This window comes from Lathamus discolor, chromosome 2 (genome assembly GCF_037157495.1).
Source record: "Lathamus discolor isolate bLatDis1 chromosome 2, bLatDis1.hap1, whole genome shotgun sequence".
Taxonomy (NCBI): Eukaryota; Metazoa; Chordata; class Aves; order Psittaciformes; family Psittacidae; genus Lathamus; species Lathamus discolor.
In genome coordinates, this window is record NC_088885.1 from 950,667 (window position 1) to 972,621 (window position 21,955).

Genomic DNA, 21,955 nt, shown 5'->3' on the forward strand with positions numbered 1-21,955 from the left:
AGCGTGACCTTCACTCTTCCGTCCTTCTGATGCTCCTGTAACATTCAAGGGCTATCTAAGCCTCCTCCAGAAAAACAGCCTCTTCCAGTGCCAATGCAGCAGTGTGAGCCCCTGTCCTACATTCTGCCAAGACTGCAGTAAGAGCGTGAAACATCCTTGAGGCAATCTGTAAGGCAACGGGAACAAGGGAACGTGACTGCCAACTGCCAGGGCTCCAGCATCAGACAGGCTCTTCTTCCTCTTTCCATTTAGAAATGTTAGAAGATGCTGCCTGGGGACAGGCGGGGGGAGCAGAAACATTTTATGAACGTACAGGGAAGTTTAAATCACTGATTTTCTCCTTTCTTCATTTCAGGCTGGAAAACTTTCCAACTTCTGGAAAATCAGTCTTTCTGCCATTCCAAGGCAGAAGTGGATCTTCCAGCTGAAATACTTGTACAAGCCGCTCTGATCTGACAATACCAAGAACGGCATTTATTACTTACGGAGTTTCAAAAAAGACCGAAAAGCAATGCTTCCTTAGTCAGGGCTTGATTTCTTGATGTCACTTTCTGATGACAAAACTAATCATTATTTCCATCATCATAAAAAGAGGTTTCCCAGGATCGCAGGTTAAATCTCTGTAACTTACTTCGATGGATGAAGAGAAATTACCATGAGAGCATCACTGTTCTGAAGGGCTCCAGAATTACTTTTATCCATTAAAATATCCTGCTAAATCCCCTGGTAGGAGTTGTCACAGAGGCATGTCTGCACCCAGCTGGGTACACAGGAATGGTGAGGTCCTCTCAACACCGTTCACAGCAATGTGCCAACTTTAAGTCCACTCCCCATGATATCTAAAAAGACCTCTGCCTGCCAAGGATTTCTCCTCCAGTCACTGGGGCTCTTTGCCACAGGAGAAACATCTGTCTCTGCAGACAGAATTGCTTCTGAATATGCCCACGTATTTGAATTTGACACCTGCAGTTAGATGAGCAATGGAAATAAACTGTGTTCCTCCCTATGAAAGGCATGACATTTCCAGGCTGAATGGAATTATGAACTCATTGGAAAGCTGAGCTCTGTCCTCACACACCCCTGCCAAAACTAGGAGAGAAGTGTTTGAATGCAGGAGGAAATGTGCCCTGCTCTCCATCTCTGCACACAGAGCTGTTGCTCATGTCCCCTGTTAACAGCAATATACAAGTTATAAAGAGGAACTAGCACAAAAGAAGCAAAAGTAGCACAAACGCTGCACATGACTTACATTTATCTTGCAGGGAATCGTGGGGGACTTCTCCCTGGGGACTTTCTTCCAAGTCTCCATAGTGCAACACCTTGTGATTAGGTGAAAGGCGACAATACCAGAATTTGTCTGTTAAAACAAACACGTTGAAGAAGGTCACTAACATGTCCTCATCAGCACTAGCAACAGCACGGGAGAAAGCTTACACAGGTGAGGCACTACAGGGAACGACCACATTTTCAAGGAAGTAGGACAGGGACTTTGCTCACTAATTTTGCTTGATTAACTGAAGCTGGCATTAATCTACTGTGTTTTGTAGTGACTTAGTCATCAGCTCCAAAAATGAATACTAGCAAGAAACAATGCACTTAGTTTTACATGATATTACATACCCTCATTGAGAGAAGACTGGCTAAGTAACCACTGCTTTGACTGGGTAACTTCGATGTACCCAAAACCCCTTCATCCCCGCTATGTGAGAATTAAACCCTGCCAGATGTCTTGTGTGGGACACCAGAAACCTGATCCATTTGAGATACCCCATATTTTATGAAAATTATGACTCATGTCTTTTAATAGACATAGGAGAACACCCCCATATTTATGGAGGGATTGGACACAACAAACATGCAAAGATTCAGAAAGCAGACCTTAACTTGCTCGTCTTGCAGATAGCCTGGGGCTTTGCATAGTCACAAATATACGCATGACCACGCAGTCACGCTCCAGTCTGCATTTTAGTCCCTCACAGGAGATGTATCATCTCCCATCAACTCCTGCTTTGCAGGATATAATTCCCCTTAACAACAGTCATTAAAACCTGCACCCGTGAAGCACGTCACCTCTGCAGAGCCAGACCACCACACTGCCTAGCGCGCAAGGGTGGTGCTTGCCACTTCACCTTCTGAAATGGCAAGAAGGAGGTGACCCTTGCTTGTCAGAACACTTCCTATTTGATAAATAGATCCCATAATGATAAGCTGTCAGCAAGACAATCTTGTTACATCCAAGCTATATATCTCCAAAAGCTCACAGCAAGGCTAGATGTTCAAATGGCAGGAGCGGGGAGAGGGTTTCTCTGGCTCTGCTCTTCTTTTGTTGTGCTCAGCACTGATGCTGCCAAGCAGCTGCCTAAGGGACAGTTTAGGGAAGTGATAGCATACTCGGGCATTGGAACAGGCAGCCCAGGGCACTGGTGGGATCATCATCCCTGGAAGTGTTGAAATCTGTGTAGACGAGGCCCTCAGTGCCATGAGTTAGTGGTGGACTTGGCAGTGCTGGGGAATGGTTGGACTCAATCTTGAAGGCCTTTTCCAACCGAGTTGATTCTATGACTCTGTGACTGACACAGCCCTGTGGTGCTGCAATTGCTGGGAGTGAATGGAACAACAGTTTGGATAAAGCCTTGGAGAAGGAGAACCACCAAAGCCAGCACATGTGAGATTGTGGTGCTAGCAATGGAAGGACTTCTTGGCTCTGTTAGCAAAATACTGCCTTAATGGACCCAACTTTTTTCTAAAGGACACTCTCCAGTCCCTTGGCCGGCCATTTAAAATGCAATGCAATAAAACATAAAAGGCAATTCAGCTTTGAATGGCAAAAGTGGGCTTCCATATGCCCTTTTAAATGTCTTTGTCATGGTGGATAAAAATGCTAGACAGAAAAAAACCCCACACTCAAAACCACTTTCTGAGCACGCAGCCCCTTCTGCAGAAAGGTTTCAAGACCTTACCAACTGCTGGCAAAGGCTCGAAACGGCAGCGGCACAGATTCTGGTTATTGACTTCAGAGGCACGCACAGTACTGAAAGATTTATGGTGGGGTGCCTGAGATGACGAGTTTGTGATGCAAACAACAAAAGCTGCTGAGACATAAGCACCTCTGGGCTGCCAGCAGCACACACGATGCTGGGCAGTGTGGGCTTTCAAGAGGAAAACAGTACCTGCAAAGCTTCTGAAACTAGAGCAGCAGGAGCCCTCATTCAGTAGGCTCTCATCTGAAGAGCACACACACCACCAACTGACTGGACGGCCTGTGTGTCTCAGAAGGATGTGTCTGAAACCTCTAGGCTGAAGGAGTTTGGCTCTTTAACCTCAGCCCTGTTTCAACACCCTGTTCCAGTAACGAAAGAAGGGAAAACCCCTCAGGGAAAATGTTTTACTTCATTTCTACAAAGGGGTGGGTTAATGGGAAGAAACCCAATCTCGGAAGGCTCGTGGAGCCTTTTGCAGCAATTCCCCATAACCCAAGGTTAATTAAAACCCAAAAGCCATAGCCTGTAGCTTCAAGCATGCCCAGCACAACTCTCCTGTGGGCTCACGACTGACTGCCATTGTGCCACAGCCTTGCTGTCAAGGGGAGAACCTTAAATGAGATCTACAAACGGAACTAACGGGGCTCCCTCAGCATCAGTGAAGGGAAGTAACCGTTCCTCCCACAGCACCTCAGCCTCACCAGCTGGGGCGGGTTTCGCAGATGCACACGATGTCACAAACAGCTGATCAGACGATATCCCACTTGTGACACCTCAGTGCCTTGGAGGGGAGCAGTTTCAGACAGGACGCATGTTACTGTACCGTAGTGCAAGCGCTCAATGTGATTTTATCGGGAAAGTATAACATAATGCTGCAGTCAGAATCAAAACTGCATGGAACTGCCTCCACTGGCAAAAAGAGTGAAGAAATCTTAATTACAGAACAGCACATGGGAAGTGGCCCACACTGACTCGCAGCTCTGAATTGATCAGCAAAAAATGAGCAGAAGGAAGAGCTCTTTTCTACCTCATAGGTACACATATGGTGCTCATAAACCAAATCAAAACTAGCACCCAAACCCTCCAGAGCTCTTCAACCCCAGTACGCAGGGTTGAAGTGCCACAAGAGGCACTGGGACAGGCATTTCCCAATAGATCTTGTGCTCCGCAGCTGGCAGATCCGTGTTTATGTGCGCAGCTGGAGCAGGGCAACTCTCTGTTCAGGAAGGTGTGGAGCTCATTGAAGTCCAGTCTCACCAATCTGCCCCAAAGCCCAAGTTCCTCCCGTTGAGCTAAAACTCTTGTTTTATCCTATGTTATCTTTGGACACCATGTCTTTTACCAGTGAGTCCTCATGTCTTTTACCTCACTGACCACTGATGCAGTCAAATTAAAGGGCTACAGATTCTTCTTTGGGAAACAGAATTAATCCTCCTGGCTTTCCACCTGAAAATGTTTCAAAGAAAATGTTCTGATTTTCAGATAATTTCAGATAAGAGCACCCAGTGGGTTAAATATATCACAGAACATTGGTAAGGATTAGAGATGAGGTTGGGGAAAAAATATCCCAAATAACAAAATTAGCCCCAATTTGGCTAGAAGAGTAATATTCAAAGCTGTGCCTAAAGAGTAGAGGACAGATCATTTTGCTGATGGGCTGCAGAGTGCCTGGCCATTCACACAATGTCTTTCCAAGTGCATTAATGGCCAATGACTCATATGCCCTTAACAATGATGTCCCAGGTAAGGAAATGCTGTGATTAGTACAAAGCTGCTCTGTACTTAGAATCTGGGGAGAAAATAGCTGAGATATGCACAGCCAAAAGCATACATTTTACCCCAAGACAGCTGAAGTTTTTTGCTCAAAGAAAACCTTCCTCATGGATATAGCAACAGGCACACACTTTTAAATATACCAGTGAAAACATGGGTATTTGTCTAGATTTTAGATAGATGTACACGGAACTCATCCTTCTTTCGCTGTGTTGCCTTTCTCTAGTACCACTGTACTGACATATTTTCACTCTAACTGGTCTCAACTGCTCAGGTGAAAGCCAGCAAGCTCTGGAAATGACTGGCGAATACTGGACCTGCGGAGGCATATTTGGTTAGCCCTTTCAGCAAGTCACTTACAGAACATCATATGGGACTATGGAGGGTGGGATGGAGCAGCAGCAGCAAAGAGGCTTGGCACAAAAAAAAAGGCCAAAGTGTGTTTACTTGTTCAGAACTGTGAGTTACTCATCCTAGCAAGAGATGGAAAACCTGTCTTCACTTGAGTTTTGGTTTTAATTTAAGCTTCCTCTTTCCAGCTTACTTGTGCCTGGTGGTTTGGATTTAATGGTGTGCATCACCAGGCTTTCCGTCCCCTGCAACGATTACTGCTCAAGAAACCTCATCTTTGGCCGCAAAACCACTTCAGTAACACACAATTTCTCAAGAATCTTTATAAAGCTAAGAGGGGTGTTTACTTCCAAGAGTGCACCCAGCAACACAACTACAAATGCAGTAGGATGACAGCATCAGAAGTATATATTATCCTCAATGAAATGCCTTTATCTGCTACTTAGCTCCACTAGAAATAACTTCTGGGGCTGGAAAGTGCTTTGCAGACTTTCACATCAGCCTCCTCCCCTTCCTTTTAGGAATCAGCTAAGGAAGGAGAAAGCTGAAGAGGTCTATGTGCCAGCTGATGCCCACAGTCAAGGAACAAAGCTGGGATTTGCAGAGGTTCATGATTTGTTCTGGAACAATGACCAGAAGGGCAGGCCAGGTTTTGCTTTCATTTCCAACAGATTAAGAATACCCAGTACAAACAGGAGTTAGTGCTGCAGTTCTCCTATGAACCCTTGCAAGGGAAAGGCCATATATTCTGTTTGAAAGTGCTAAGGATCCTGCTGGGACAACGATGGTATTTCTGATTTTCAGCTACAGAGAGGTCCTGCTGATAGGATAATCCTGTGCTGAAACATTAAAGGCAGAGATCTGACTAGAGGTACCTCTGTTTAACCTCCAGCATCCCCCCAGTGAGTTACCTGTTGGATCGAAAGCTTTCCAAAGCCAAGGCTGTATCACAGTGTTTCACCTCTTCTCAAAAGGCTGTAAGAGGCTGTAAACTTCCTGCTCGTTCCTTTGTAAATCACTTTTTTCCAGCTTGCTGTGACTAACCATGCATGTCCTACCACATGTTCAAACAATAGTCTTAGCAGAAGTTTGCTCTGGAGTCTTTATTATGGGATAATGCCTGTTAATTATTTTTCAAATAGGTAATTTAATGCTTTCAGCCATGTTCAGCTGGTTCTTAGTTTGATTTGTGACCTTTGTTCCAGGATTGTCTCAGGGGAAAACAGGAATCACAGGAGAGGTAAAGGAAGCAGCATCTTCCAAATGGGTTGCCATGTAACAGACAAATTGTGATGCCTCACTGCACTCCCCATTTCCGTGCAGCTCTTTATCAACCTGCATGGACCACAGCCCCTTGAAGGTCCTGGTAAGGCTCCATGGCAAGTGAGCTCAGCTGGAGCAGTGGGCAGGGGACAGGGTTTCTGACCCCCCAGTAAGGACATGAGGCAGGTTGGGAGAGAAGAGACAGGGAGGTGGGATGAGGCTAACAGAAGACACACTCAGGAATTTGGGACCCTATCACAAGCTAAACCTCTGGCCCTCCATTCATTTTACTTCGTCTCCTGGTTTCTGACACCATGATAGCCCTGGTCTCACAGTTTGTTCTGCTGTGCCACAGGAAACCCTGAAGGATGAGGCTGATTTCAAGAGAGCTGCTTCTGCTTTGTGGCAGCTACCACTACTTGCTATTTGACTGTGCCAGGCACTGTACATATCTAACAAAGGAACCCAACTGAATGGCTCATACACCAAACATGCTTGAGTTTACAAACAATACTTTGCTGCTTCATTAGATCACACAGTGTTAGATCTTACTGAGTCCTGGTGGCCTCCTGACTCATCACCTTCTGTAATGGTTATGCCTTCTCCTTCCCCCCCAGACGGGTAATTCACATTTCTGTTGCAGGGAGTCTAACATAAAGCACACACAACTCTTCAGGGCATGTGGAAACCTGCCTTTAAATGGGCTTTTATCTGACAAAACCCAATGTACTTCAGAGAAGATCAAATTCTTTGAGGCTGTTTTATTTCTTCCCAAAGAATCATGACTTTTCTTTTGTCCCTGTATAAATATGACATCAAAGCAATTAATTTGGTGGCCTGTACAATTCACTCCAACCTTTTCAACTGTGGATTCCGTTATATCTCGACGGAAGACTACATTGATTATTTGTTAAATGCTTTTTTTAACTTCAGCTTCACTCAGAAGCTTCACCTCCAACCCTAACTATTCTATGATTCTAAGTTGAACCAATTCATACCCCCGAAGGCTTTTAATCCTATAAATCACGAACCAACAACAGTTTAAGACAAAACAACCAGTCTATCCTCCTCTTGGACATCTGCCAAAAGGAGAACATGCTTGCCACGAGCCCTGCTCCTTCTCTACAATTCCAGTTATTTGGATTCAGGCCTTGAGGGGAATAAAGTGAACAACCCTCACTACCGATACCCAAACCAAACTGTGGGTTACTTCAGCTCCTTTCACTCTGTGAATATGCTGCTGAAGGGAAATCATGTCTCATGCCTTTCTATGAAGTCTGTATAGAAAGTCACAGTGCAATATTAATGCTGTTTCCCTCAACAGTGTGCAGTGGTCCTCATAGGTGTTTGTAGGCTTGACAAAGAGGATATAAAGCTGCACATTTGCCTTCAACTCAACCCTTTCATAAAGGCTCTGAAATGTTCCAAAATAAACCCCTGACATGAAGGAAAACTGCCTCCTTGTTTCTAAGGAAGGGGGTACTGCAGGGAAGAAAGCAGTTTACCGCAAGCGATCTGAAGGTCTCAACTACTGATCTTTGTCAGTTCTTGCTCTTAGCTTTGGTAACGTTGTAACTTGTGCTGTACTTACAGCGGAAATCAAATGGCAATCTGAACCCTCAGAAATTGAGGTTTCTAAAGGGAAACTTGGGGATAGAAATTTCAATTCATCTGCTGAGGTTACACTATGTACCTGTTATTTTGTCCAGAGAAAGCAGCATGCCTCCCTGAGGGGAGAAGAACTGCAGGGAGTTTGACTGTATAAAATGAGCTCTAAATCTAGCACTGAGCCATGTCTCATATGATTGGGAAAATAATCTTTCCGTGTCAACCAAGTATTCATCTGAAGGTACACAAATTACTCACCTAAGTGCTTTTAAAAAGCATTTTTAAACACCACGATACATTGAGTGTATATGGTAATATAAGGCAAATACCAAGGACAAGTAGTCCTAGAGGGAGAGGTGCAGAATGAGCTCATTGTATACATAAAGGTGGACCAAGTCTGAGAGAGAGAGATCCAGCTTCTGGCTACACCAAATTTCATGTGCTATTTCCGTAGAGGGTTCAGAGTGCAAGGCTGCTGCTTGAGAGTTTTGTCTAATACTGGACTTGTTCCAGATGATCTGTATGATGAAGCCAAAACAAGATCCAGGGAAACACAAGAACTCTCACAACAGCTGTAAGCGAGATGCTTTCAGATGCTTCCTGGTAAAAGCAGTTGAGACAGCACTACAACCAAGGATGCTGCCAGTAAAAATAGCATTCCTGATCTCAACGTCTGGACAGAAGTGACAACAAGAAGGCAGACTGCACAGTCTGAACCGTACCTTGCCGACGCCGACTGTTGAGTTTCCTAAAGCAGGTGCCCTCCACAAGTCGATTGAGACGTTGCTGCTTGATCAGTTCCAAGATCTCAGGCTGAATCTTCTCTTTTAGTTCCCTTGGGGAAAGAGAAAGTAGACCCTTGTCAAAGTCAATCAAAGACCATCCTCCCTCCCTCTGAGACAGAGTCTCACAAGACGTTTCTGCAAGGAGTCTGAAGGGAACAACAGTCACAGTCAGGCCCAGGTCAGAATCTAGTCTGTTCTATTAAAACCCCCACCTTTTCTTATAACAGAGAATGGGAGTCAGGCTCCATTATAGACAACTCACTGCTACGACATCAGTGTATGACTCAGGCAAGTCACTTATTTGTTTCTTACTTTACTCATCTAAAAATAGCACTTGCTATAACGCACCAACAAGGTTTTTCTGCAGCAAATAATGCTCTTTCATCATAGGAGCACTGCGAAGCTTATTTGAGGGTCTGTCACCTTTTGTTGCACAATCCTCTGCTGGCATGCTTTAGTAGCACTAGAAGCCTAAAACACGTCTTGAAACAACAATAAAAAACACTGAGCAAGGCCAGTGAGCTAAAATAATGACCAGTGCTATATGCCTGTTATTCAATCCATGCCACGCAATTGATTAACTGTTATCAGGATTTTGTGGAAGACTAACCCATGACCAGGGACTCCCTCAAGGATCAAACTTTACCCTTTGTCCTGGACAAAGAAACCCACAGCATTTAGCAATAACATTATAGATCCTTTAGAAAAGCCATCTTCTACATCCTGCTTTGGTAAGAGTTCAGCATGTCAAGAACTAGGCATAAAACATATGCACATAACATTTAAAGTTTGATTTCCTACAGCATCACATGGATTCACAGATGCCTGAATTCATCAGTGATGTCCTCACTTAGATTCATTAAGAATACATAAAAGACAGGTTTAAACACCAACTTGACAACTAGTAAGATTAAAAAATAACTGAATGTGTAGAGGATTTATAAAGCATGAAGTGTGTCAGAACCATCACTTTCCATTGCTGTGCAAATTAGGTGATACCAAAAATCCTTCCGTCTGGCAGGATATTCCAGCATCAAAAGGAAGCAAAGCTACGGTATCCCATAGAGACAACAAAACCGTCTCTCTTCTGGACAACTTAGAGAGCCCCAATCTCTGTTAATTTCCACATTCATTTGGATCCTACACCTTTGATCTGCCAGACCCCCACCGAAACCACTGGAAGTCCTCTGCTACACAGATAAGGCCTTTCAACCAAAATGCCATTTTCCCCCCATGTATTAACGCAATGGTTGGTGTTTTTGATGTATAACCCGCTGCATATTTACATGCTGTAAAAATCTAGCTGGTCAAAATTTAAGGAAGCACTGTCACTATAGAAACCGCCACCTTTTGAAATGTATTATTAGTGCTTTAGGATAATTTTCTAGCCTTGTCGTTCTCTCATTGGGAACTAAGACATGAAAATGCCGAATGGCTAAGTACTATGATTAAAAGAAATCTGTGCTTGAATTAATGTCTTGCCTTTACCGAGCTGATGAGCTTCCTCATTCCTCAGGTAAAAGCTGGGAGCAGGAGCAGAGGATAAGAGTGTCAAAACACAGTGTGGATTACTCAGCAGTGCAGGCTATATCCATATCTCCAGCTGGACTGATTTCAAACACTCAAGACTGGTATAAACATCAGTTGGCTATTTAGGTAGTTTAATTCCGAAATTGGATGGTTATCACTAAATAGGTGTTAAGGATATCATAACATCATAGTTTTAAGACACTACTGGGAAGACAAAAATGAATGGGTCACCCAGCACATTAACACCTGACTGCCCATGGTATTCCCTTGTCTGTACCCTGAAGCCCCGTATGCTCTTCACAAACCAGAGGAAGAGAAGGCTTTTTAACCAATCCAAAAATAAACAGGTAATCCTCCCTCAAGCATTTCACGGTCTAAGGAAGCCTTTCCATAGGAGGAAGTGAGGTAAGAAAGAAGAGACACCTTCCCCCTCTTTGCTGATGTGCTGGGGTCCCTGTACACACAGGCGTATTTGTTCTCACGACTGAAACCCAGAGGTAGTACTCTCTTCTGTTTTACTGTCCCCGAACCCGGACACACAGAAGTTGTGGAGACAACTCATTACTCCACAGAGAAACAGTCTGCAGTGACTTTGGACTTGAGTGACACCACGCAAGTCCACCCATCCCTTACCGTGGTCACTTGCACTTACTGTCTTTGCTATCTTCAGCAGCTCATGCCGTCACATGGTTACCCTGACTTCAATGTTTTTCAGCTAGTTTTCAGATACCATGACTCCGGATACATCTCTGCAAGGTGATCCTGCCACTTACTGCTCCTCACTGTTAAGGTTTCTGTTCCACTACTTCAAGGTGACAGAAATGGGGCAGAACAATCAAACCACAGCACACAGGAAAACAAAAGAAGTGCTGCTCTGAATCTTTATGTCTCCTTCAGAAAGCCTTCTGAATGCAAGGGAGTTCTGTTCCTCAGAGTCTAAAGACAGGAGTTATTAAACATGATGAAAGTCCCAGTACAAGTAGGTCCTCCTGCCTAATTTTAAACCCAAACAGGAACAATGAGCTAAAGGAAGATCAGAAATGCAAATACGTTCTGTGAAGATTTTATTTACTGTCCTTCAGACAACATTGGCTCAACAGTTTGCACCTTGCAAAGAGAGGGAACGAACTCGGAAGGTTTGAGGAGAGAGTGACTTTACAAATTGCTGTTAGTTTTCAACTGGGTTCCTGGCACACAAGAATGGCAAAAGTCAGTGGGCTGGTAAGGCAGGAGGGTTGAGAAATCCACACAGTAATATACATGATCACTCCTTTTCTGATCTTACTGGCCTTGGCACTAGAGGCAACACTGACGTCAGCTACTTGTAGAGTAACAGACCTGAATTGTTGGTATATCCGGAAATCATGAGAAATTATTTATATTATTCAAAACGATGCTAGCTCTTCTGCAGCACCGGTTATATCTGTCCCCAGCTCCGCGTTAAGGCTCTTGTTAGCTGTTTTCCTTCCATTATGGGGCATATTACAGCCATTTAAATCATTACAACACAACAGAAGAGTAATCCCAGAACTGGTTTGTAGCTATGCCCTGTCCTAATCACCTCATTCAGGCATCAGTGACTCTTTCGGTAAGAAAACTGAAAAGCATTCAAGTCCCTCCCTCCATTTCCCTGTATGTTGCTGATTTTCACACAGAGGTTTATTTAGCAATGACTCCCTAGCTGATTTTAGCTCCCCTTTAACCAGCAAGCCTCCATTTGGACGTCAGACCTTTATCCAGTATTAACCCATCTCTGCTGCCATTTAATGTATCAAGGAGATGTGTGGTCCTCTATAGAGGCCCACAGCATTCCTGGACATCCTGTTCTGCTCAAAATGAGCCAGCAATCCTTTATCCTTTTGTTGTGGGACAGCAGTTTGGATGACCAATAATGATCCCACAATCTTGAACTGATTCTGTTCTGAAGGACTTTTTGTTTTCCCCGATTGAGAACAGAAACAGAAAACTTCATCACGCATGATACAACAATGCTCATATAAAAGAAACAACTCATCCCTGCAAAACAAGGGTGTTGTAGTTACAAGGATCTAAGGCAGCACTTTACAGCTTACATTCAAATTCAACCTGACTCAAGCTTCTCTTATCCAGCAGCCTGACAACTTAAAATTCAGTGCTTCTTCATACAATGAGCAGCAGAAGAAAGACTTCTACCATGTTCAAGGCAGGAAAAGCCATCATCTGATTGCCATATTCTCACGCAGAATTAAACAAGGCCTGCAGACTTCACATTCACCCTTGCGTGCAATCTCTTCTAGTGTATCTGCAAGGCTTTAAAATATACAGCAGAGCCACGATTGCTCTCTTCACTCACAGTTTTTTTCCCTACAATGAGGCCATGATTCCGTATGCCCATCAATTGTGCCATCTATGCAATTTGAGAGAGTTCAGTACAGGGAATCAAATCAAAGGGGAAAATGAAAGAACCATTTCTTTTCACAGTTAAGAATAAGTGATCATGGGCGCAATCAAAATGCAAATGCATAGAGTTAGATCTCTGCAAATGCAGTTGTGACTGCTTAAACACCTTATCGATTTACTTAGCCTGTATAGCCTTTAGGCTTAGCCTTTTGTCCTGAATCTGAAATGAGTCTCTGGTAACACTTCACTTGCTTTTAACTATCTGTGTTGGCTGTTCCACTCATTCCAGGATGGGGAAGGAGACTGCACTGTGGCAGCAACTAGCCAGAGTGATACTGGAAATAAAGAGCTTGCAGAGGGCAAGTTTCACAAGGCTAGCTGATGATGCAAGAGAATATATTTGACCTGTATCATACTTAAACAGTAGACTCATACGGAAAGCAGGGAAAATGAGAAGCTTTGGTGACAAGCTCAGCAGTACTGAGCAGCTTTGAACCACTAAACGTTGCAGGGGATTTGCAGGGGATTTCTGAGCAGTGTAATGATGCAAAACTCACTGGAGCCATTTGTAGCTATTTGATGGATGCATTGCTATGAATGACATCAGTTTTAATTGGGCATTAGGTCCTATCTTTTAATGCACTGAAAACATAAAAGAAGGACTTCCCTTTGATCCACACTGGTACGATCAAGATTTAAGTGTATAATTCTACTTAGATTACACTTCTGCACTTGCCCTGCTGGCCCTGGAGGAAGCGTCCCCAGAGCTTGCACTTTGATAACTGTACCCTTCAGAAACAAATCATAGAACAGTTTGGGTTGGAAAGGACCTTAAGATCATCCAGTTCCAACCCCCCTGCCATGGGCAGGGACGCCTCACACTAAACCATCAACAATGTTGACCGTTCAAATCAGCATTCTACGTCCGCATCCTGAAATGTTCTGGTCCAAACCCTTCTCTACACATTTGCCTAGAGAAGGAGATTTGGAAAAGCACGAGCCATTCCAGCTGAGGCACGGCCAGGATTTCACGACATTGCAGGGGATGGTTCTGAAGGCCTCATCATTTCTCTGCTGATCTCAAAAGGTTCCTGCTATTCTCTGCACATCATTTGTGTACCACAGCGTCTGCCACTGTCCTGTGTCATCAGTTCAGTCACAAGCCCAGACTTGCTCCAGAGCCAAGTGCAGCCTCTGTTTTTCACATAACAGAGCAAAGGACATCCTGAGAAACGGGAAGGAGCTGTGGTGGCGATATTGTCATTTGATACCCTGCAGTAAGCCGCAAGGGAACGAGAATCTCACTGGCTAGCTGCCAGAATGTTATCATTTACAAGTAAGTAACTGCTTGTCAATGACACCAAAGATAATACCGTAAGTACAGTCATACACAGCACCACTTTTCTGTGGAGCCAGTGTGCATTGCCTCCTCTTCATCTGGGCTTCTCCCTGTCTCACTCGGAGAAGTGACAGCTGGAATGCTTAAAGCCCTTGGCCTCAAGACAAAGCTCTGGTGGTTTTGGGTTTTCAAGTTTTAAGCCACTACCGGCACCGCACCCAGGCTCACAACCACGCAGAGCCAGGAAGTCTTTCATAGGAATAAGCCCTGCGAGACCCTGCAGGGATTTGATGGCGCTGGTTTGACTGAACTCAAAGAAGAAGTTCTGATTCCCAGCAGAAGGACAGATACCACACTTCAAGCAGACGCTGCACTACTGCTTTTGAGCACAGCTCCCTGGGCAGCTTTTCTCTTGTGTTCCCCACGAGAGCTCACAAATGCCATCCCCATTTGTTCATCCATACAAAAAGGAGTGAGGAAAGAAGACAACACTTACAGAATTGGACGTGACTGGAAATCTTCCTGGTTCATTCTTTCGGACTGGCGTATTTTCAGTATTTCTGTGTAACTGAGGTTCTGAAGCTTGCTCTTGAACTGATCCAGAGAGCTAGGCTTGGTAGTGAGCGCTCTCATTATCTGTTCTTTCACCACCTGCATTACCTGCGGTTGACAGGGAAAAGAAAACCTGTGTTAACACTTGCTGTGTTTCTGTTTCGAAACTGAATCTGGGTCCCGGGAGGTTTCTGGGTACAGATGATCAGCACTGTGTGGTCTCAAGACAGTGCCTCAGTAGCATAACCAGAAAATGAGCCAACTTGTGTCAGGGCCTCACAGCTTACCCCAGAAACTCACCTGCCCTCTAACAAGACAGTCATGCTCTTTGCGGAGAGCGTCACTTATTGCTTGGCTGCCTCCCTAAACAGCTACATTGCAACCGCTGGTTACGGCCCTGTGAGTCCCACTCTGCCTGTGGTTTGTGTGCCCATGGCGGCAGCAGCGCGGCTCCCCTGCACCCGGCGCTGAGACGGCGCTCTCATCGTGGCGGGGACAGGCACGCGCCGCACTCCAAGCAGCAGAAAAGAGGTGTGGAGTCCTGAGCAGCCAGCTGAGCGCGGACGGACACCCTGAGCTCTGCCAGCTCAATGCGCGCACGCTGCGCGGGCCACAGGAGAGAATGCAGAGAGTCTGCCAGGTCCTACAGCTCCTCCGGTGGGCCTTAGAGCTGCAATCCTGACCGGAAGGCAGCAGCACAAGGCTGCTAACTGTGGTCCCCTGCTGCCCCTGTTCCTTATGCGCAGAGGTGACGGGCACGCACTGAAACCCAGGAGGGCCCCCTGAACATCAGGAAGCACCTTCTTAGTGTGAGGGTGCCCCACCACTGGCACAGGCTGCCCAGGGAGGTTGTGGGGTCTCCATCCTTGGAGATACGCAAACCCCATCTGGATGTGGCCTTGGACAACCTGCTGTAGGTGACCCTGTTTGAGCAGGGGGGCTGGACCGGGTGACCTCCAGTGATCCCTTCCAACCTCAGCCACTCTGGTTCTGTGAGCCTTACACTGCAGACACACGGCCATACACAGTGAAGGACAGAGAACTTGCTAAGAGACCATCCGTCGGGCGAAGGGAGGGAGAAACATCAATTTGCCAAGGATATTACAGGACTGCTTTTGAAGCAACGCCATAAACAATTCAAACCAGAAAATGAGAATGATGAGTAGCTCGGCAACAGCCATCTATCTGCATATTAATTATTTTATCAGGAGAAAATTGCTGAGACACAGTTAACTAACGGGGATTGCTTGGCTCTAGTTCAGATGAATACATACCACAGACTACCGGGTGCCTCTCCGCAATCCCAGACCCATCTCCTTGGTGCTGGTGCAAATCACACACTTGGAAATATTTATATGATACTGGGCTTAAGTTGGCTGAAAAAAGCAATTCAGTCTCAGAAAGGCGCATCCCACCCAAATCCAAAGCTAAAAACCAATAGGAAATGGTAGCACACCCCTGCTACCAGAGCGGGTGTGAGAGAAATTAACAGCTACACACAGGGCAAAAGCTTTTTCTGAGCTGCCAATTTTCCTTTATTCTCTCATTTTCACCAAGGGTCTTAGAACAGAAGCTCGGCCCCTCAGAGGTTCCCTAAACACTCTGAAAAGTTCTCTTTTCATATGAATATTTCATTGCTTCGTATGTGCAGCCTCAGTCTTCAAACTCACTGCCTGCACTGTGTCTTCTATTTTTGCTTCCCGAGAGGTAACTCCTTGCTCAGATGTAATCTAAGCACGCAGTTTAGCTGTGTCCAGCACATGAAACTAAGCCATTAAAGAACTGAAGACAATCTCCCTCCTTACCACAGGGGCTACATCCGTCCTGACTTCAAGAGAAGCAAGATGCTTCTCCTGCAGGAATTGGCTCAGGTGGGCAGCAAATGCCTCTGCCACACTTCTACCCCCTCGGTCACAGAATCACACAATCCCAGCCTGGTTTGGGTTGGAAGGGACCTTAAAGCCCATCCAGCCCCAACCCCTGCCACGGGCAGGGACCCCTTCCACTGGAGCAGCTTGCTCCAAGCCCCTGTGTCCAACCTGGCCTTGAGCACTGCCAGGGATGGGGCAGCCACAGCTTCTCTGGGCACCCTGTGCCAGCGCCTCAGCACCCTCACAGGGAAGAGCTTCTGCCTAAGAGCTCAGCTCAGTCTCCCCTCGGGCAGGTTCAAGCCATTCCCCTTGGCCTGTCCCTACAGGCCCCTGTCCAAAGCCCCTCTCCAGGTTTCCTGCAGCCCCTTCAGGCACCTGAAGTACACCCGCACTCTTAATTTCATACACAGAAGTGTCTGGGTTTGGATGGCGGCCACGTGCAGCTAAATCCCTCTGAAAAGCTGCTTCACTGGCGCGCCAGTGGGAATCAGCTGCTTCCCCATCGGAAACCAACTCCTGGCCGCCATCCGACTAACACCCCCCGGACTGCCTTCCGAGTGCGCGCACCAGTCCAACTGAGAAACCGTGCGCTGTCACACTATGGGAACACCAGAACGCCAAACGCCTGACACTTGAATGTTCAATGGACGGTGCCCAACAAGGTGAGTGCCGTACTCCTACTGGTTTCACCGGGCCTTGGTTTAGTGGGGCTTAGGAAATGCAGGGAAGGAAAAGTCCTCAAGGAAATAGTGGGAAAAATGAAGCGAACAATCCCAGTGACAAGTTGAATCTTCCGTCTTCCTCCCCCTTCCTTCCTGACAAGGACTGTTTATCGCCGCTTCTTAATTCTGATTTATATTTTCTATGCTTACGTATTATTAATTAGAACTAATTATTATTAACTATCAGGAATGGAGAAGAGGGGAGAGACTGGCAACTCACCTTTCCCATTGAAAATGTATTCAGCTCTTGGTACCTCCTAGCACTCCTCTCTGGGTTTAACTTTTCGCCTTCACAGAGAATGTGACACTGGGCCCGTGGCTTCACCTCTGCTTTCTCAGGCCTGCTGAGAAGTGCTGCCTGTACTTTGGTACCTGTGGCTCTATAGCCAGCCTACAGTCATCATTTCTGCAGTATCATGCAAAAGAAGCATACAAAACCAGGTAGCTTAATTCAAATATGAAAGCCCCATCACCGCTCATGCCATCAAATTCCCTGGCCATTAGAAAGCAACAAATTACTGCCATTTCAAACAGACAGACATAGTACTGCTGCTAAACTAAGCATATAACACTCTATAGTAACTACCACTACAATATCACCTTGATCCTCCCATCACTAAACCAGATTTGCAAGCAAAGAGTCCTGCAATTGCTCATACATTCATTCAAATGGGTTCCATGCATCCATTCAAATATCTGTACAGAGCTGTTTTTTTGCTGTTTACGGTCAGATTTAGTTTCTTCAATTCAGGCACTCACACTGGGGAAACTGTCTCTATGAACAGGTTTTCCCATAAAATAAATGAATAAACACTGTATTTTAGGGAGCTGCATGTATGCGGACCTCCCTTGCAGTCTGATCTCTGAACCAGCCATAGGAAGCAGCATTCATTCTTGGCTAAGCAATGCAAAGGAGGCTCAAGCTCAGTAGACTTCAGGTGCTGTCATTTATGCTTAGATGCAAAATCCCATATAAACACTTGCCTTCCTTCTCTGGTACTCACTGCTGCGGTTAACATGTGAACAGTGCAGATTCCTCTTCCTTGCTATGATCTGGAAGGCTATCCACAGGCTATCATCAAAGACCTCCTTGGTTTAGAGACCCCCCTTGCTCCTGAGAGAGAAGGCAGAAAGTGCCTGCCCCTGGCCCAGCACATAAGGGGGTGATCACATCACTTGCCCTGTAATGTTTAAAGCCAACACTATTTAACTAGCTGGGCAAAATGTCAAAGCTGCTGATTGCACTGAGTCTCCTGAGCTTTTAGGAATCACTGCCAAGAACTTCTAATCTGTTTAATTTCCAAAGTTGAGTTGCCAGCCTGTGATTACGGCCGTCTGAGAGACAGCATCAACCCTTCCTCCCCATGTGTCTGACCTTACAATGAAATTAAAGGTATTCTCTACTCAACGTAATTGTACATAAACGCTGTAGACAGTTGTTTTAATTACATTATGCTTTGCTACTCTTACTGAGAAAGGAATGTTTCCGAGGGCACATTTGCTTTAAATCATGCCCTTTTCATCTGATGACCTCTTGTGCCGTGAGAGAAGCCCAAGTTCTGCATTATGACTAAGTTAAATACACTGAAAACACTAAGAAAAAGGCAGTAGGAAAAAAAGACTAGTTCTTTTTCATGTAATCACACAGGACTTTATTCCCTGTATTCTGCATCCATCTAATGTGTCTTGTATTTCTACGCTGACCATCACCATAAGATTAAATTATGTATCGTGTTAAGCTGTTTTAGTCTAGCTTTGTGAACTAACTCATTCAACCTCATCTCTCCCCTCTTTTAGCCTTGCTTCTCTGTCTTCCCATGTCAGCTTTCACCTATGCAAATAAAGTCTCTTCCTTTCAGGATGGAGCAAAAGATACCAAAACACTGGGCTCTACCACAAGGGGATAAGACGAAGAAAGAGAAGTTGTCAGTGTTAGAACCGAGTTTACTGGGGTCAAACTTTACAGCAACCTTCCCACTGACTGCATCCCAGCAGCTTGTTTGTAACTATGGGAAGCACAAAGCAAAGAAGTTTGTCTTTGGCACTGACTGGAGAAGACAGGCTGCCAGCTCAGACACCTACCGCTGCCTGCAAGCTCCTGGAAATGTAACGTTCACAACCACCCTTCTGTGGAGCACCAGGCAGGAGATGAGCCCTTCCTATCATTTCCCCACAGCATCAGTGTTTCTCTTGAATAACCATGCCCTTGCACATGTAATGACCCTCCCACAGCAGCAAGAACACATCCAGAGACCATCACAGAAGCCACTAACTTGTACCCTTAGTGTCCTGGGACACACACTACACTGGCTGCTCCATAGAGACTACCTCAGGGGGTTGCGTGTGTCTGCACATTACGCTGACTGATTGCCATTAATCTTGACAGTCCACCTTTCTCCTGCACAGACAAGACCTGGGTATAAAACCTGAGCCCACATTACAATGATGTGCTTAGTCCAATGCTTTCTTAATTTGGCTCACAACTAGCAAGTACTGCAGGGCACGATTCCCTACCTCATTGCACCATGCGATAACAGAGCAGCCACTAGACTGCACTATATCCAGAGACCCCCCTCTACAACCAGACTTGAAACATCTGAGATGTGAGAAGTTCGAAGGCTTCATTCCCCATTCCCCAGGTTTTCCATGTGACCATTCGAAAACCAACAAGCCAACAAGCAGAGAACTGGAGGAAAGACATCTCCTTGCAAATTGGTTGTCAGGAATTCACACCTCGTTTCCTTCCTATCTGAATGTTCCTGAAATGAAGCAGCTTGGCTTATACAGGGTAAAAAAAATGCAGGAGAAAACATCATTTGGTGATTGAGATGCAGCTTGATCGTTTCATTCACAAAGGGATTTCCTTCAGTTAAATCCACAGGGCAGGCAAAAATAAGGTTGCAGAATGAAACGGCCAAATCATTCTTAATGAACAGCATGTACTGACAAAGGAGGCCATAAAGAAAATCTAATTGTGAAGGGAAAGGAAATTACTTCAGTTTACAAGCAACCTGTCAGCTCCTTTAATGAAAGCTTTACATGGTTAGTGTGCACACCAGGTAACTCAAGGCAATGTTTTAGACTGTTCCGAAGGATAAATTGTCTTAACTAGATCAGTGGTTATACTGTCAGGGTACTCACAAGAATCATCCTGAGAGACTTCAATGTCCTTGGAAGATAATACGATGCTGTGCCTCCAAACCATCTCCACATATTGCAGTCTGTGAATCCACTACAGTAGTCTGTACACAGTCTGTACCAAGCTTCCACTGCACAGGAACTCAGACTATTAACTCAAACATGCCAGCCTACACGAGCAAATTTAAACTCAGTGCTGGCACAACCTAACTATTGACAAGAGGTTCCAAAATCCCAGACCCTTTCTCCTATTACAGTCTCCGGAATTCCAAGACAAAAAACCAACCCCCCACCCCCCAAAAAAACCCCAACAAAAACCCAACAAAACACCACAAATGAAGAAACAAACAGGAAAAAAAAGGATCAAAATTCCCAGTTTTCAATCTTAACTATTCCAGAGCACAAGGACAGTCACTGTAGTCAGTGATAAAGAGCAGTTCTAAAGCCATCTGGATGTACATAGCCACAGGAATAATTAAATTCATTCACTTTCAGGCAGCAGGATGAGAAAGCAGCCGTCAGAGGGCTTAGCTCCGATACATCTTCTCCCTTAATTTTCTGCAGAATTTAAAACCCATAGTGAAAAAAAAGTTTGTGTTGCTGAGGTTTTGTCTCTTTATTTCCTGCTTTTCTTCTCCTCTTTCTCTTTTCAAAAAACCCTCTTCCTTGTGATTCTTATATTTATTATTATATCATAGCCTAATAAAGCCTATTATATCAATATATATTATTGTATTTATATGAACCAAGCTAGCTTTCAGTCTGAAGATACTTGAAACAATGCAATGGTTTTAACTGAGCTGAACATTCTGTTTCTACATGGTATCAGTATCAGTGTTATTATCCAGTTCAGCAGTGACTATCGCTTTGCAGGAATACCTAGCACGAACAAATGAGCGCGCCTGGCAGATGTGATGATGGAGCAGAGATGTGACAGCAGTTCCACACAGGGTGTTTAAAAGGTTTATAGCAGATGTCTGAAACTTAATGCTATAGTAATAGATCTCTTCAATGTGAGACCTTGTTGACAGCTTCAGGACCAAAGTAAATTGCCTGCCCTCTGGTGAGGAAAAGAGGGAAGGGAGCTGAAGGGGCCCGACCCTTCGCTGGATCCTGAGATGCAGAAGGTCAAGTGATGAAGAAAGAAGGAGGTGAAGATGATGTAAAAGAACTTTGTGCCTCACATTTCAGAGAAGTTCTTGATTTTTTCAGCTTTTTACGTTTCCTTGACTAATGAATCACAGATGTGGGAAACCAGACTGAAATCACACAGCTCCTGGGAACTGATAGGCTGAGACCTCTTAATCCAAGACTGGGAGAGAGGGAATAGAGGATTCATTATATTCCTGTAAGAAGGGAGGAATAAGATCCCTAAGGGTCACGAGCACAGGACTGGTGGGCACCATGAAACGAGGTGGCTGACGAAAGCAAGGAAGGGGTCTGAGGAGTGTCTATACCTGAAGAGGCTGATGTAGAAAAGTTCTGCTCCCTGCGCGAGTTTCCTGGCTCATCCTCCTATTGGATGCAAACTGTTCAGTGGAAATGGACCACTAACTGCTGCACTGTTATATCACACCCCTGGGCTACTCCACCTCTGCAGGAAGAGCCTGGGGCCACAGCCTGACTTGGAGCTTTCCAAAGGAGCTTCCAGAATTCCGTGAGT

At 45.2% G+C, this 21,955-nt stretch overlaps 1 protein-coding gene across 6 annotated transcripts in view; it reads right to left on the reverse strand.

Moving 5' to 3' along the window:
- The window catches only part of ELMO1 (engulfment and cell motility 1), a 274,208-nt gene that overhangs the window by 13,222 nt on the left and 239,031 nt on the right, over window positions 1-21,955 (reverse strand). For all 6 annotated transcript variants that reach the window (XM_065665367.1, XM_065665366.1, XM_065665369.1 and 3 more), the window contains 3 exons: window positions 14,506-14,669; window positions 8,699-8,811; window positions 1,250-1,357 (listed from right to left, as the gene is read on the reverse strand). In XM_065665367.1, coding sequence (XP_065521439.1) covers window positions 1,250-1,357; window positions 8,699-8,811; window positions 14,506-14,669 — 385 coding nt within the window. The remainder of the gene's footprint in view (window positions 1-1,249; window positions 1,358-8,698; window positions 8,812-14,505; window positions 14,670-21,955) is intronic.